This window comes from Carassius auratus, chromosome 27 (assembly GCF_003368295.1).
Source record: "Carassius auratus strain Wakin chromosome 27, ASM336829v1, whole genome shotgun sequence".
Taxonomy (NCBI): domain Eukaryota; kingdom Metazoa; phylum Chordata; class Actinopteri; order Cypriniformes; family Cyprinidae; genus Carassius; species Carassius auratus.
This window is the reverse complement of record NC_039269.1, coordinates 12,087,010-12,105,354: the sequence shown is the minus strand read 5'-3', so window position 1 is coordinate 12,105,354 and position 18,345 is coordinate 12,087,010. Positions and strand designations below refer to the sequence as shown.

The 18,345-nt window shown below is 37.4% G+C and overlaps 1 protein-coding gene across 1 annotated transcript in view; it reads right to left on the bottom strand.

Moving 5' to 3' along the window:
• Window positions 1-1,017: 1,017 nt before the first annotated feature.
• Window positions 1,018-18,345, bottom strand: part of LOC113045513 (nesprin-1-like) — a 64,260-nt gene continuing 46,932 nt past the window's right edge. The window contains 21 exon segments of the mRNA XM_026205920.1: window positions 1,018-1,795; window positions 2,871-2,929; window positions 3,319-3,384; window positions 3,530-3,754; window positions 4,065-4,193; window positions 4,474-4,674; window positions 5,747-5,923; window positions 6,347-6,450; window positions 7,075-7,143; window positions 7,267-7,567; window positions 7,673-7,864; window positions 8,348-8,485; window positions 8,976-9,158; window positions 9,444-9,594; window positions 10,488-10,675; window positions 11,118-11,280; window positions 15,046-15,212; window positions 15,410-15,568; window positions 16,006-16,161; window positions 17,417-17,481; window positions 17,484-17,541. Coding sequence (XP_026061705.1) covers window positions 1,534-1,795; window positions 2,871-2,929; window positions 3,319-3,384; window positions 3,530-3,754; window positions 4,065-4,193; window positions 4,474-4,674; window positions 5,747-5,923; window positions 6,347-6,450; window positions 7,075-7,143; window positions 7,267-7,567; window positions 7,673-7,864; window positions 8,348-8,485; window positions 8,976-9,158; window positions 9,444-9,594; window positions 10,488-10,675; window positions 11,118-11,280; window positions 15,046-15,212; window positions 15,410-15,568; window positions 16,006-16,161; window positions 17,417-17,481; window positions 17,484-17,541 — 3,213 coding nt within the window. The 3' untranslated portion in view covers window positions 1,018-1,533.

Here is an 18,345-nt window from a genome sequence, read left to right as displayed (position 1 = left end):
CTATAGTACTAATTGACTTCCACTCTTTTTCTTTTTTGCATTCAAATTTGCTTGCTTTTCTTTCAGAGTCGGCTTCCTGTCTTCATCCTGTTTTGTGTGTGTCATCATCGAATACAAGACTTAGAATGCAGAAGCAATGGATTTAACTGATGAGACACATTCCCTGCTTTTAATATCTGAAGAACGAATGCAACAGGACACAGCTGAACACTTAGAAAGAGCTGTGAGGAAACTGCTCCAATACTTCTGCTCATCATATAGGGAGATGAAACTCTAAAAACATCTTTGTGTTGAATCACCCAATAATAAAATATGACATTCTGTAGTTTTGTCTCATATTCATCTTTTAATCATATTAACAGATTTATTGACTCCACAGCAAACAGAACAATTTTGTCTTTACTGTTCCAATACTTATGGAGGGCAGTGTATATATATATATATATAACTGCTTTATTTTTAAATATATAAATATGTATTAATTTTTTTTTTTTGGAGCAAAGATGTTCGCTTGTTGGTTTGTTAATATGGACAATGTTAAACCCTATGGTTTGCTGTATTAAAGTGCTGTAATTGGTTTTATGGCCATGTCAACAGACATGTAAATGCTGATTTTTATAAGCATTGAGAATCACTGGTACACATTCAATGCAGGAACTGACATGGTCTTGCACTAGATTGTCATATTTTTCCTCAAATCTGTGAATGTGTTTGGTCATAGTCCAGTAGACTTAAACATTGCACTTATCAGCCATTAAATTTGATACTTTAATGTTATGATTTGTACAGTGTGTTTTCATTTTAAAGGACCTAAATGTGGAAATGTTAATTTGGCTGAAATAATTATAAAGAAAAAGAGTAAAAAAAAAAAACAAGTACTTTTAAAATGATACTTTAACTATACTGAATGGGCAACTAGCAAAATGTATATATATTAAATGAAAAGATGTGTCTTTATTGTCAGCATTAGTAAACTGTACATACAGAAATAGACATCGCAATCATAATGTTTTTTGTCACACTGTCATTGTCATAACACAGTAAGTAGATAAATGTTATAAAAAGCACACTTCTCCCATAGAGCTACATAAAGGACTGTTTTACATATCTGGACAATAAAAAAAAGTGAACTCCATGCCATGAAATAAAAACAAAATTTGAAATGCCATGTAAAATATCATTTAAATAATATTCAAAATAACTTTTTTTCTACAGTTTTAAATAATACAAAAATAAAAATAAAACACTTTCCTTAGCCATTTTCTTGGTCGGTATAAGTGCAGTACCTTATGCTTATGTCAGTGCTATTAAGTACAGAATTATATACAATTCTATAGTTTTTCATCGGTTTCCTTGGAACAGAAAAGGTTTACCAGTTTGGCTGTCCAACAGTAGTCTACATTGCAATGAGTTCAATAGTACTCTGTTTAGTGAAAAATGAAATTAGCAGCAGTAACTGAACAGGAACAAGTACAATCAGCTTTGGATAAGACTAGTCCATTCTGTGAAGGCATTCCTAAAGTGTCCTCCTGCTCATACAGGCGGTGGGCCGTTCATGTAGCGGAGCATGGGATGAAAAGACCGGGCAAAATTGTTTGCATGGGTACAACTGTAATCCTGCTCAGTCGTGGGCACCAGACAGGTCAAGCCCACTATGAGAAGCAGCAGGAGCTGCAGAGGAAGAGCTGCCCTGAGCACCCGCAGCAGAAAGGGCTGACAACGAGCCACACCAGCGCCACCTTGTGACCCGGAGGAACCAGAGAGAGACGAAACGCAGCCAGAACCGCTGGGCAACCTACAAAACATCATGAGAATAGATAAGAATAATCTGTGCTACTCACAACAAAGTATGTCTACTATTCAGTTTATCACGTGAAAGGGTGATTTGTTTAAAAGCTATCCTTTTAACTCAGTGTTGTTATCATTAACTCAAACCACAACTAAACTATTTCAAACTGTTGTCAAGTAAAAGTAAAAAAATATTTTAAAGAAAATGAGAAATGTTGCCTTGGCAACTAACTAAAGTTTAAGTTAATAATGTACTAAAATTATTAAAGTTAAATCTGAAATAAAAATGAAAGCTATACAGATAAAATATCAACTTAAAATGAAACATAAAAGTAAATGCTAATTCAAAATTGTAATAAATACAATAATATATAAGTAATATTTTCACAAACATGATTTTTGGAATTTTCTCCATCAATCTTAAACAAAGCAAACAGTTTTAACATCTGTCACTGTTTTGGTATTTGCATATGATGATAACTCACAGAAGTCCATGTTTAATGCACACATTAAATCTTTTGTTCTTGGACAGATCACACTTCCATATGTGTGCTATTATAAAGATCATGAGTATTTATACTCAGAAGTGAGTATTTTGTAATACTTAATAATATATTTCATTAAGAAGACACAACAAACATGACATAATGCTTAAAGCATTTAAATATGAAAATATATAAATTAACGTTTCGTGGCCTTTCTATCTATTTAATGTAAAATAACGAAGAATTGTTTGCATAAAAAAATAAAACCCCAAAAAACAATGAAAGCAACCAAAATTGACATGGTTTTGGAAATGACTAATAAATGTCAGTATTTTCACGTAGCATCTAGAATGGAGAAAGATGATGGACGCATCAGGATTTTGAAGATAGTTTCTTCAAACCTTTTATGTTCAAAGGACACACAAAGTAACACTGACAGACACAATATTATGTTCTTGGGGAAAATAACACATAAGATTACTAAGAATCCTTGACTAGGAACCAAAACATATTCCTTTCCTAGAACTGAACAACTGGTGTTCTGATCTGAAATGAGTTCCATCATCTGCAATGCATTCTAAAGAGAGAGACAGGTACCTGTGACGTGGAAGTCTGGCTGACGATCCTGCTTCTGACACACTACATTTGCCTCGCAGCTGTTGTGCAATGAGCAAAAGGGAGGGAGGGGTACAAGAAAGAAAGAATGTTTCAGTTCAGCAAAAAAAGACCAAGCTTGTGGTGACAAGCAGACATCTTCAAAAAAATCCATTAAAATTTAGTATGGCTTGATTTGATTTTAAGCATGTCTTAAAGGTAAAGCCAGTGTTTCTTGTATTAATTTCATTGGAAGCAAAGTACTTCCGGAGCCACAAATAAACATCCAAACCAACATTTTTACAGGGCATGAGGAATATTATACTGGAACCAACATTTTGAAAATCTTCCCCTGTTACAAGCTCAACCACCTCAATTTAGCAGGACATAATAATATCAAAAAAAAGCAGAGAAGATGCATTACCGATTGTTGTTTAGTGGAAACGCTGACCTCTGAAACAGGCCTGGCCAATCCAGAAGTATCGGTGTCATCCGTAACAGACCAGAGGGTCGCATCCTGTAAGTTGGGTGAAGATCTGATTATTAGCTTTGAAATGGAGATCCAAGAAATTCTGATATTATGGACATTGTCTAATGTTGTTTTTTTATCTGTTAAAACTGAAAAAATGGTCAGTAAAGAGATGAATAAACACTGAATGTACTTGTAGATCGATCTGTCTGTTCCCAGAAGCCTGGAGTTCGTTTTCTAGCAGTTCAATGTCAGTGGCCACAGCTTTCAGGAGCAGTTGCAGACGGTTCCCGATGACATGCACCCTCTCCTGGGCCTCCAGACACCTGCCGCCATGTGCCTGCACCAGCATCTGTCCTGAGAGCTTCTGCAGACTGTCCACCTTCTGCTCCGTCTCCAGCAGCTCCCGCTGGGTGTGCTGCAGACAAAAGCGTGTCGATGTTTCACTTTGTAAAATGAAAGGTTTGTGTTCTAATACATTTTTTTACACATTTGGAGAATTTTAAGAACTTTTTTTGACAATGGATGAGCTCAAATGTGCATAATGTAATGATGAAAAAAATACTTTAAAAGTAGAGTAGATGGTTAAAAAAGCAACTGAACACTGTCTACATACTATGAGAATAGCTGCTTTATTCTTCCTCTCTTATTCTGCGTACAGTATAGGGTGAACAGTAGACAAAATATGTATTCAGCCCATATAGAAGCAGTGGCCTGTTCACAGGTACCTTTAGTGCTCTGTAATGAGCTTGAAGTGTAGGCCGATCTAGCCCTGGTGCTATTGGGATAATCTCATTTCTCAGGCGGTCGATGTTTTCCAGCCAGAGAAGAAGACCATGACTCAGCTCATGGAACTCCTGTAGAGAATCAAGACATGTGAGAGAATGACAATACCTGCCTCTGCGTGTTTCATTTACCGTATTTTCCGGACTATAAGTCACACTTTTTTTTCATACTTTGGCTGGTCCTGCAACTTATAGTCAGGTGCGACTTATTTATCAAAATTAATTTGACATGAACCAAGAGAAATGAACTAAGAGACATGAACCAAGAGAAAACATTAACCCCCCCCCAAAAAAAACCCTCTTACTGACTTTTGACCAGTAATGTACATGTCGGTGCTGTCTGTGTGTGTACCTGACACTGCATCAGAGCATCCTGAAGTGCTGTTCTCCAATCCTTAAGTGATTTTCCCAGTCGATCCCAGCGTGAGTTCATCTCTTTCAGTTTCACTTGTAGATCCTGGCTCTCCTCTGAGTCTGACTGGAGTAGTGTTACGCTGTTTAAGTTGATGGACAGTACTTTGGACTTATGGGAATCCATTGCCTTCTCTAACTCCTGTTGGGACACAAGAGTGAAGCATTGTTAGAAATTTGTGTGTTCCTTTTACAGATTGCATTATGTTACCAAGAAATGATGTGTAGTTGGGTGCAAGCCTTTGGTTCTCCTCTGTTGTTAAATTGTTCTGAAGGGAAGATTCACTTATAGCCTTTGGACTGTATACACGTGTTTCAGTTTTAGGTGTGCAAGTAAAAATAACTGGTGAAATCAGATGCTCCAAGATCCTCTCTGAATGTGGGTCAGCGGGATGCTGTGGATTTCCACTGGTTTGTTTCCATTGCTGACATCCTGCCCAATTTGAAATGTATGTGTGGGTGTGTGTGTGTGTGTGTGTGTGTGTGAGCAAGACTTGTCTTTAGGTGTAGACATGTGAGCAACCCACACATGGACCTGCCAGTACCCAATGCATCCGTTTACAGCTTGGACATGGTTAACTATTATATTTACAGTAATATGAAATAGTACATTTGCACTCTCAGCAATAAAGCAGATAGAAGAAATTAAATTTTCAATGTGATTTTGGGGATTTCGGTCACATGAGCATAATGACTTGACGGAAATTTAGAAAATGTTGACTATGTCAATGACTGGCTAATTCACCAGGGGTCCTGTTGTTTTTTTCTAATGTGCTTTTAGAAAAGCAATTCTTGATTTATATTGTAGAATGGGAATGTCCCTTTAAGTAGTGTTAACCACAGACCTTACCCATAAAATTGAAAACATTTTTTTTTTTTTAAAGCGATTAGCTATTCTAAAGGGAACCTCTTCACATAAGGGACTGATTCATGACTAAACAGCCTGATTAGATGTGTAACAAGCTCATGTGACAATTATGTTGTTGGTAATGTTGAAATGTTTATCATCCATGGTTAAAATATTTTAATTCTCATCTGGGTTTTAGGGCTACAAACAGGACAGCTCTGTAAATCTAATTTGTGATGATTTTCAAAAGCTGTGGTCAGATGTGCAGACAATTAACAGCATTAGAAAGGAAACAATTACTAAATCACTCAGCAAATATGCACAAACACAAATTCACATGTACAAATATGTAGCAGGCGACACAAACCTGGAGTTTTCTAATCCTCTGCTCAATAGTGTGTATATCTGCACTGAGATCTTTCCTTCTCAGTTCTTCTAACTCCGCCTCAGCCTGTCCGAGCCACGCCTCCATGGCGTCCAGGTCAGAGGTCATCTTTTGCCATAGCACCAGGTTTTCTCTCTCTTTGTGATCTGAATCAGCGGACTGTAAGAAATGCATCGATCCATAGGTAAAATAATTGAAGAAAACGTACTGTTATTTTCATCAAAAACTAAATTTACATTGCAAAAAGCAGCAATTATACCTAATTATGACAACCATGTTTTCAAAAAAAAAAGTTTGAACACTAGTTTTCCAAAAAGCCACTTTGAAACGTTTAATTTTTTATTTCATAATAAATATGTTATGAACAGAACTGTGATATTTCAAACAAACTTAGATACTTTAGAAACAGAGCGAAGGCAGAGCACAGTCTGTCACAGGCAGTTCTAGTTTAATTTTTCATCAATTAATTTCTTAAGTTATCCTTTGATTATGTTCTGGCCCACCATCTAGTGATAAATTTTTTTTTTGGCCCGATGCCAAACTTACTAGCTGACCCCTGGACTAAACTGAATCTTTACTTACATAGCCCATGTGAGAGGTGTCATGGCCACCCATAGTGCCATCTGTCTGCTGGAGGCTGTAGTGGCTGGTGTCCATTATATTGTCTAATAATCGAACTGCTTCACCTGCAGGAATTAATGTATAGATTAACATGACATGTCACATGACCACCTTTTAAAAAAAGATAATTCTGAAATAGTCATTCTGTGATCACACTGTGATTAGGAGTTTTGTAAAGCTTTAAAACGTGAATTTTTAATCACGTTATTCGCTAAAAATGGAATTTGAATATTATGCAGACAACTCATTTGTTTTATGTAACATTTTCAGTTATAACAGTGAATTATAAAACAAAATATAAAAAGGTATTAATGTCAGTGTTGACTGTTGTATGTTGGAATGAAATGGCACTTGTAAAACTGATCCATGAAGTGGTCTTGTCCTAACAGTGTACCTTGTGGCATACATGTGGTTATTTCCACTGGACTACACATCTCTTTTTCCATCAAATTCTCAACTCAATTCTCTTTTGAAAGTGCTTTAAAACTTAATTGTTTTCACATTCAATGACGATTGGCATTGTTTGATTTTAGAACAAATTTAAAGTTGGATCTTAGTAGTCCAGATCTGTCAGAATATTTGCCATGCATTTTTTGTTTTTAGAATTCATGCAATCATGCAGTTCATGCAATATGATAGCATGCAGTGTAGATAAGCATTAATTTAGCATGCCACCACATATTGCCTACCAGAGGAGGACCTCAATGTGTTTTCTGTTAGTTTTATATAAGCTTCAGGGCTCTCAGGAATCACTACGTCTGTGGAAAAAGAGATACACAACAAAGCATACCAACAGTTTACGGAGAAGACTTTCTCAGGGTGATGGACACTCAGCTGGAGAATTATCTCATGAACATCCTTCAGGTCAAGCAAACACTCACCTGTAAGTGCTGCAGTGGCCAAACACAGTAACTCCTCATCCTCATCTTTTTGTCTGCCCTGTTGTGCAGACATGGAATGGCCCATGGGGTCCAGGTCATAGTCGTGGTCCCATTCTAGAGGGATGGAGTCTACACTGGCAGGGGTGTCCCGGCCGGAGCCGTTTGTGTGAATAGGAACAGTCCCAGCTGAAGGTGGTCTGCTAGAAGTCTGGGACATAGCACCATCCTCACCCCACTGAAGGTCTGAGAGGTCACCTGACTCGAATTCACGATCTGAGCCTTCACACTCATCATCGGTTAGCTGTGAATGGGAGGTACCATAAAAGTAACAACCACACTTACACAAGCAAAGCAAAAGCTGAGATATAAACAAGTGTGCTTGCATGTCTGAATTTGTGTGTCTTACCGGCAGGCGTGTGAGTTTCCTGTAGTAGCGCTCCACCCGACCGAACACCTCCCTAGAGTATCTCTGCAGCTCATCCAGCTCCTCCTCTATGACAGCAGCATCCAGAGGCTCACTCTTCTCCATCAGCACCTCCCCCTGCCCAAACACACTCTCCATCTTACCCGTGTTCAGAACGATCTCCTGCTGGAATGCCTGGAATGCACAAGTGTTCACAAGTAAAGTGAAAAGTAATTCTGAATAAAATTTAAAAGTAAATGATCTACAGAACAAGTAAAAATAATTTTGTGTCAGCAATACCCAGGTCTAAAATATGCGACCCTGGAGCTCAAAACCAGTCTTAAGTCGCTGGGATATATTTTTAGCAATAGCAAAAAAATAAAAAAAATTTGTACGGGTCATTTTATCGATCAGCTTTCAGATTATGTATAGTCCTTAAGACTGATTTTGTGGTCCAGGGTCACATAAATATCATGCATGTTAGTGAATTGTCAAGGTATAAAGCTATTTGGCTATGATGAATATTCAAATTCACCACATATTTCTTAAACATCTACCTGTCTTGCATTTATTTTGACATGACAGTATAAGGACAGTGCTCCTCACAAGGCTATAGCACTTACATGTTTATATTTTTTTTAAATGTTAATTATTGATGTATGCTCACACAGCCCTGACCTTTAGTTGTTTGATCTTGGCCTGAACGTCACACTCTGAGAAATGCTCGATGTTGGTGAGCTGCAGGTCCATCTCAGTCAGCCATACCAGAATACCATCCCGGGCTGTTTCAAACTCCTCTCTCTGACCAATGAAATGCTGCCGGACAAAAGAGTAACAAGTCAATCAATCATGCTGCTGCTTTATGTAGTTTAGGTTCTGAATATATAAGTATATAAAGGGTAAGTTATTACTTCAGTCTTCAGTGTCACATGATTCTTTAGAAATCATTCTAATATGCATTACTTATCATTCTAATCATTACCTATTATTATCAGCGTTGAAAATACTTGTACTGCTTAATATTTTTGTGAAAACTGTAATGTATGTTTTGTTTTTCTGAATTTTTGGATGGATAAAAAGTTCTAAACAACAGCATTTATTTGAAATAGAAATCTTTTGTAACAATAAATGTCTTTACTGCCACTTTTGATCAATTCAATGTATCCATGCTGTATATATGTATGTATATATCTATCTATCTATCTATCTATATATATATATTTATATATAATTTTTGTTCTTTAAAAAGAACTTACTGACCCCAAACTATTGAACGGTAGTGTGTATAATACATATAATATATCACCTTGAGTCGGCGCAAGATGGCAGCTACTCTCCTCTGGAGAATATCCCAGCGCCGGTTCCCATCATGCACCATTTGTCGTAGATGGCAGGATGAGTCTGTGCGGTTCTCACGTGCTAGCCTTCGATACTGCTTATTGATCAGCTCTAGTTGGGTCAGACACTCCTGTACCTGTCTCTGAAATGCCTGTGATGCAAAAAAATCTTAAATTCACAAACTGGTAAAAGTGAAGAGCATGTTTAAAAGAAATAATGGTTTAGCATTTGTTTCAGTCAACAACGAAATTTTACAAATTGTAAAAGACTAAAGGTTGAAGTAGACTGGACTTTTGACAATAGATGTCATAAGTGATCCTTTTTTTATTTCCCAATAGTATTCTTGTTACTTTTTTTGTTTTCAGGCCCTATTCATCATTATCCTCTTGACTCACTGCCTCAACCTTATTAACTCTCTCTGTGGATCTCGGAGTACCTCAAACTTCTTCAGCTCCTCTTTAGCAACGGTGTACAGCACTCCAGAAGAGTTGGGCAGAGCTGCTGTCCTCTCTGACACTTTCAGCCACTCTTCAAAACGGGAGTAATCATCCAGAAACTTCTGCCACAACCTCCACGTCTCCTCAATCCTGCAAAAACACATACGGTGAGTTTCAAACACATACTTTAACTATACTAAATAGCTCATTATCAACTTTCATGAACTGCAGTCTTCATTAGCATATACAGCTCAAACCTTTGGGATTTTTAAAAATGTTTTTCAAAGAAGTCTCTTATGCTGCATATCTACTGTGATGGCAAAGCTGAATTTTCAGCAGCCATTACTCCTGTCTTTAGTGTCAATGATTCTTCAGATATCATTTTAACATGCTGATTTGGTGCTCAAGGAAGACCAAAATAATTAAAAAAAATGTAGAAAACGGTTGTCACTTTTGATCATTTTGTTGGGAGTATCCTTACTGAATAAGACTACTTTCCTTTTTAAAACTCTTACTGACCCCAAACAGAGTATGAGAGCGGAGAGGAGTGGGAGCATGTTTGCTTCTAGCATGTGGATACTCAATATTGATTGGGTAAAATCATGTTTTAAAACTTGATCTGCTTATTGTACAGGAAGTTAATCTCGGAGTTAAACAGTCCTTTAATATAGACGTTGTTTAAATGTTGTATTCCAGTAAACCATGTCAAAACTTTTCTTCTAGTATAGTGTATTTATTTTTTGTTTAATATTAACATCGTAAAAAGTTCTGAATAGTACTTTGTAATATTTCAAAACATACTAAATTACTTAATCTGTGAATTTCATCATGGAGCAGCATTTCTGCTCAGTGGATCGAGGAGCAGGAAATATTGAACCTGAAGTGGAGTGATTATTGAATGCTTGGAGCGCAGAGGGGAAATTGTTGCCACTCCACTCCACTCACCCCAAACTTTTGAACAGCAGTGTACTTTTACACAGAGACCAATGTATACATTTTCCAACACATCAATTTACTTCTAAATGAAACCCCAACACACTCACTTCAGCCTCCTCTCCATGGCAACAGCACAGATGTTTCTCCACCGGCGATCGAGGCTGCGTGTGGCCTGCTGGATGGATTCACACTCGGTCTCTGTGGCACAGGCGTCACAGTCGTGCAGCAGCACCTCACACAGGTTCAGCACTGAGGCCACACCCGTGCTATGCTTCTCAATGTCACGCTGCAGATCCTGCACAGAGATAGCAGACTTACACTGAGCTTCTCACGACATATGACATTTTGATCATTTTTTGCTAGTTTCTAGGCATTTCATTTCAGTTTATTAGGCAGAGGTCATGCATTTCTCTACAAATTTGTTTAATCTTGTGGCATCATCAGTTCTAAAAAATGTTTGACTAACATTGCTTCTTACACTGATAATTTGTCTCAGACGCAGATAGAGGTTGATATGTGCTGGCTGTTGCTGGGTAAAGTGAGGATATATTATTATACTGAAACAGTAAGTGGGTCAGTGACTAAGCCAGATGAAGTCAAGTTCTTACAGGGCTTTTCAACTCCTATTTTACTTTCATAGATTTAATACCAGTTTTCGTAAGACTTACTATACTGACAGACTTTTATGCAACCATATGTAAATTAATGCCTTTTCTGTGTGTGTGTGTGTGCGTTACCTGTTGCTGGTTAAGTTTTCTTTGGATCTCATGTGAGTCACAGGTTTCATAGACGATGGGTCGTGAGAGTTCAGTCTCAATGTTTGCCAGCCATGAGCGCAGACTGCTCATGTTCTTATCAAGCTGCTGCACAGCCACCAGTGTCTCCCGCAACTTCTTTACCCTACAGACCCCAGAGACAGAATATAACATTCTGCAAAAAGTGTAATAATGCTATAAACCAGGACTGTGCAGTGCAAAAGTCTTTAATGTTTTATCAAAGAAACTTGAGATCGGAATGAAATTTGCCTTTAAAGAGTCAGTAAATATGGGATGTACACTCAGAGAATTTCTTCATGAAAGCTTTAAGTAAAAACCCTTATAGTATTGCATGTCTTTTGATAACATAGCATTTTATGTTTTAAAGCTATACAAAGCCAAAACAAAAACAACAATACAGAAAAGATGTTTATCATTATACATATAAATTTGAATAAAAATATATATAATCAAATATTAATTAATATTAAGTTCATATTATAATAGTTTAAAAAATAAATTTAAATTTTTTTTGTCAACAATTAATTTAAAGAAAAGTAATCAGTATTGCAAGAGTCATGAAAACACAATATCAGTTCTCATTTCTCATGTCTCATTTCAGTGTAAATATATATACACATATAGTTTACATGCATTACATTTGCCAATTTAAATAGTAGATTTATGAAGTTACTTTATCACTTGTTAACTGTTGTAAGGTCATGGCGTCTTGCATATGTGACAATATAAGCAGACGTAGAATGCAATCGAGTGGTGTTTGTGTTTCCTAGAAATCCTGAATGTGGATAAAAATACAGAATCAGATGCTCAGCACAGCGCCGCGACACACAGGCACACATACCAGCATAGCATGTTTCAGCTGTGCCACCGTTCCAGATCTAGATCTCAGAAAAAATGTCTTATCTCATACTGGACATGAAGCAAATAGCACAGATGCAGAGTGGACATGTTTCAACTTCAGCCAACTTTGATTGAAACTTTGGTGTATGCAGTAGGCACTTAGCTAAAACACAGAAACTGTTTGATGTGGTGAGATTAAGCCCTCATGTAACCCTGGTATGTGAACAGTTCAGTGTGACTGTGCTTCAAGCTACATTCCTAAAGCACAAAAACCACCGCAACAACAACAACACACGGTCAACAAATACAGCACGGTATAACGTTTTCTCCATTTTTTCTCCATTTCTCCAGGTTTTCAGTGAAACTCTCTGGTCTACTGGGCAATCAAATGTGGAGAAAAGCAATGATAGTTTAACTTAAGCAACTCAAACTACATATTTCACCCATATAATCAAATAAACTACATTTCAGACACTTTGCATTAATACATGTCTAAATATGACAGAAAATACCACAATACATGGCAAAATTAAAATGAAATTGCATAAAAAGAGAATCTGTAATATGTAAATGATAAGTGGATAAATGTTTTCCTGCCTGTTAATGTCGCAGTAACACTCCGGCAGATCTGAGTCCTGTCCAGGGCTTCCTGTCATGTTATCAGTGCCCATATCCAGCACCATTGGGCCTAATCCTCTCAATCAACTGTCCCAAAAGAAAGAAAAACTTCCACCCTGTCAAAATTCCCCTTCTCTTTCGTCTGAAGAACAACAAAGTGACCAGGATTTCTCTAGTGGCCTGGTTAGTGTGTGGGGTGTCTAGGCATGTGTGTGTGAACTGCTCTCAAGTACAGGCATGAGCAGCTGGGAGTGACAAATACTACTGTGGCTAAAATAAGATGACAGTCATTAGCATGTGCTGATCAGAGGACTGGAATGACTGTGTCTGTCATTATTCATATATGTTCATATTATTCATAGTGTTCCTGTAGCTCAAGTGGTAGAGCATTGCCTTATCAAGCTTAAGGTAGGGGGTTCGATTCCCCGAGAACACATGAGGTAAAAATCGATAGCCTGAATGCACTGTAAGTCGCTTTGGATAAAAGGATCTGCTAAATGCATAAATTTAATTCATATAAACAAAAACTGATCTTTTTATTTTATTTTGATTCATAAGAATATTAAGAAAAAAATGAAGACATTCAACATTTCTTTAGATTTAAAACTAAAATAGGACATTAAAAACAGTTGTTTTGAAGTTTTTTAAAGTAGTCTAACCATATACACAGGATGGCCCTTCTATCCTGTCTCTCCAGTAGGAGGTCCTAATGGTATCAATCTATTGTTTGAAGGCCATTAGTTACTAGGTATGAAGTTCTGTCTCAGAGACAGAGCTCAGGGAGAAGCTAGGACTCAGATATTTTGAAGGCCGACACGCTGACGTTGCTGCTGAAGATCTGTGCTACACTACTACCTTCAAGAAATTCTCTCCTCAAAAGGACTCTGGTCAAGTTTACTTATTTTATGTTTTAGAGGAATTTTCATTATCTTTGTGCAAGGTTATTTTTAGAAAAATGCTAATTGGGAAATACAATCCAAAATTACAATAAAACAATGTCTATGTGTGTATGTGTACATACTTAAACAAAAATCAGTTAAATGGGAAAAGATGTCCTGATGTCCTTTGTGATATTTTGTATTACATTTACATACATTTACATTTTGTCATTTTGCAGACGCTTTTATCCAAAGCGACTTACAATTGGGGGATACATAAAGCAATTCTTCTTAAAAAGGCAAGCAGACACAGGAAGTGCTTGTAATGCCAAGTTTTAGGCATTGTTCAAATAAGTACAAAGAGAATGAATAAATAAAGGGGAAGGTTTTTTTATTTTTTTAGCTTTGAAAGAGATGAGTTTTCAGCTGTCGCTTGAAAATTGCCAGGGATTCAGCATTCTGGATTGGGGTGGGAAGATCATTCCACCAGCCAGGAATTGTGAACGAGAATGTTCTGGAAAGTGATTGGAATGCCCTGCATTTAGAAAGCCAAGTAAACGTGTGTGTGAGAGAAAGTGTGTGTCAGTGTTTCTATGTGAACAGTGTGGATACTTTTTCTTGAGCAAAATCTCTTAATCTCTTTAATTGTTTCCAAATAAAAGTATGTCAGTATACAAGGAAAAATCAAGACCGAGGATGAAAGAGAATGACCCTCTAACACTCTGGCCACAATGAAATCAACACCACACATGTAAGATGCTTTCAGTCCTGACTGCAGGCAATTTGCTTTTACCAGTCATATCCAGAGACACCATGGTGTCATGTTTAAGATGCTGGTGCAAAATACTTCCTTTCCACCCACAGGCCATTCGCACAAGGAACATGCTCAGTTCATGCCTCTATTTCTAAAGATTACACTCTGCACTGGGTGTTACAGATATAAACAAGTTAAATTAAAAGGGGTGGTTGATTACGATTCCACTTTTTTAACGTTAGTGTGTAACATTGCTGTTTGAGCATAAACAATATCAGCAAAGTTTCGAAGCTGAAAGCAAACAGAGATACCATCTTTTAAAATTATGTTTGCCAATTCAATATTGATATTTTCTTCGTATATTTTGAGCATTGTGAACAGTGATCTTGATCTATCAGGTACAGTATTTTCTCCTCTTTGTGTCCGTCTTCAGCGTCTCTGGCCTCTGTTAACCACCATATACAGACTTAATAATATTTCCAAACATTGGGCTCGTCAGACTGGAGAATTTTTTGGGGTAATGTAACCAAAAATATTTAAGACTTTTTAAGGCCTCTTATTAGGAAAACTTTATTTAAAACATTTTAAGACACCCTGCTTCAAAAGAACTGACTGATCTTCATGAAATGTAGTTTTGTATTTCTGAATTAAAATATTCTGTTGCAAAAAATGTAATACAATTATATGGGCTTTTGTTTTATAAAAGACACATAAATGACACTTTGACCCGACAATAACTTTTTGAAGTAGCTACAGCACAATATGTACAATGTCATGCGATGTCATTTGAGAGATTTACCTTGCTTCTATAAGGTCAATCAGATGCTGCCAACGCTCATTGACTTTGCTGAGTTTGTACTGGATTTCTGCAGCTTTGCTTTCATGGCTGGCCTGAGCCAATCTCTCCCCCATCTGTTCCAGCTGATACTTGTTCTCTTTAGCAACTGAGATCTCTTCCTGATAGTCCTGATAACAAAGAGATCCGCTGAATATTCAGAAGACTTTGGGTAGATTGTGTTTCACATATTTTGCTGTTTAAAAAATCTAGAATCTAAACTGAACAATGAAACATATATTTTATCTGCAGGAGTTCAATGGGATGGTTATTTATCAACTGCTTGATTTTGTAATAAACAAATATGTTGTGTTTGTGTTAATTTTACCTTCCTGAGTTTCTCAATCATCTCCTCAATGCTGATGTCACCGTTCTGTGAGACCTTGCTCTCCATTTGTGTGAGCCACTCACACAGCTCTTTGTTCTTCTCATTGAACAGGGCCCACTCGTTCAGCCTCTCGCTCACCTGCTGCCGGCGCAGGGACAGCTACAGGGATGACAGACAATGATCACTTACACCATGGGTTCAGTACGATTAAAGAAAAAGTTGCAAAAAGACCAAAATGTGAAACGGAAGATGTCAATAGGAAATGTAATAATTTAGTCTCTAAAGTGTCATGCACCATCTGTTGTTCTTTACTACAAGACATCAGGAATTAAGAGGCATAATATAATTGCAATCCTTTATACTACGTTGCCCAGAGCCACCACGAACTTTGATTCAACATTATCATAAATTCTCTGTACATTTTGTCAGCAAATACAAAAATCAACCTTTATCTATTGAATTTACCTAATCATTTTTAGTTAAGTTGCTAAAAATTCAGTGAAACAGTGCATCTCTTTACATATTCATTATCTAACTTGATGAAAACATAGAATGGTTATGGTGCTAAGGGACAGACTGATGTTTGTGTACTGTACCTGGTGACAGGTCTCCTCCCACTGTCTCTGGAGTAGTACAAGTCTCTCCTGTAAGACTGTGAGGTCATCAGCACTGAGCCCCCCGGAGAGAGACTCCCTCAGAATACACAGCCCGGCTACATCATCAGTCCAGCCTTCAACACTGCTCTCCAATTCCTACCACACACACACACACACACACACACACATATACTTTCATGAACACATCAGAAATGAAATGAAATAAAACACAAATCTAATTTAAGATTTAAAAATGAAATGAAAAAAATTAAATACAGTAAAATTAAGTTTGAACTGTAACTGTTGAAAATTTAATAGGACAGAGTTTTTGGATTAAATGTTTTTTTATTTTTATTTAATAGAGTTAGACCTGATTTCTGAAATAGCTTAAGTTAAAATATAATAATTTTAATTAGTTCAAAAGGGTGACTACTGAAATTACCGAAAATACCGGGCGGGGGGGGGGGGGGGGTTAACATTTGAAGAATTAATACAAATCAAATAAATCATTTCCTTAACCCTTCCCCTTCCCCTACCCAACCAACAACAACAAATATGTAAGATTTGAAAGAAGAAGAAGAAAAAAGAAATTAAGACGGCTGGTTACATTTATCTAAAACAGAAGAATATTGACTGCACATATTCTTCCCCTAACACACAGTAACAACTAAACGACCTTAATTGTATTTGTATTGATTTTTGTTGATACTGATATCTCTGCTAGCTTTCACAGAGAGTTACACTGTATAAACCTAATATACAGATGGAATGTGACTCACAGATAATAACTGTTCAAAAGACATTAATCACACAATACAAGCTGCCAATACTTTGCTGTTAAAAAAGGGCTTTTTTGCTGCTGCATAAGCACATCTTATTAAACCTCAGCATCTCTGCTAACATGTGGGGTTTAGCATGATTAGCATAGACCTCAACTTCCTTCCCTCAAGCAAAGTCAAAGACATTCTTCCTGACAGTCCAGTTTACAGAGACCAGAGCAGGCTGATTTTACTTTTACACACCTTCTATACTGCACCCCTCTCTGTAACATCACACATGAAAAATCAACCCCTCCTTTGCAGATTAAAAATTAATCAGTGTCAGGGCACCACACACACACACACACACACACACACACACACACACACACACACACACACACACACACACACACACACACACACACACACACACATGGGTATTATTAATGCAGTGGTTGATAGCAGCAGACTGCACAAACCAATAATTATCTGTATTATTGAGATATTGTTGCTTTATCACTGCAAATCTGGTCAGGAAATAGTGTTGAATGGTTTAGCTCAAGTAATAAGAAAGATTGTCAGATGTTGCTGAAGCAACACGCATCTTGAAGGTCATAGGACACAAAATGAGTCCGATTTAGTTTGTGTACCTTGCAGCGAATCTGTTCTGTGTGCAGCTCCTCATGGTGGTCGGGTAAAGGCACAGAGAGCTTTGCTTAAAGTCCCTCAGCTTCTCGTGTGATGCAGAAATTCCTTTTTCACACTGATCCCAGTCCTGCACACATAGCCAGAAAAAAATAATAATTGTGAAATCGTGAAAAAGAGCGGGCATGACTACTCTGCAGCACAGTATAATCTGAACAATATATAAAATTACGTGCAGTACCTTAGAAAGATTTTATTTAGCAATTTTTATGCACTCATACAATGTTTATTAGTATATTCGAGGAAAAGTCAGAAGGACTGTTCAGTGATCACCACATTTTTAATCAGGAGCATAATAGATTGGCATATGTAATTAATTCTATATTTAAATCTGGTCAGAGCAAAGGGCCATGTTCCTGAGACACACGAGAGACAGATTTTCATGCAGAGATAAAGCAGTGGAGTACCTTCTATCATATCATCTGAGAAAACAGAGAGATGTGGAAGAGAGAGGAAGAGAGAGACAGAGGCCGAAGAAAAGAGGAGCCATTTTCGTTTTGCAATCCGAAATTGTTGTTTGTGTCCCAGTGTGCTGCGTCAAAATGGAGCAGATAACTGCCAGTCCCCGCTGCCCTGCGTTGGCAGCTCAGCACCGCTCAGACACCCTCCTGCGTCCTGCCTCCTATAGAACTCCCGCCTTCAGCTCCCTCTTTCTCCTGCTCTCTCTCTTTCATCCCCCTCATACGCACACACGAGACACGTCACACACTCTCTCACTCTCGTTATGCTAGCTCGCCTCTATTTGCTCTGTAAGCTCTGATGCAAAGTCCTTCACTGTCTCTCTTTTCTTTTTGGAAAATAACTTTGAACATGAGATCCATTTATAGGTTCGCAGAATATTTGATTCATATATTCAATTTTTGTTCTTGGATTA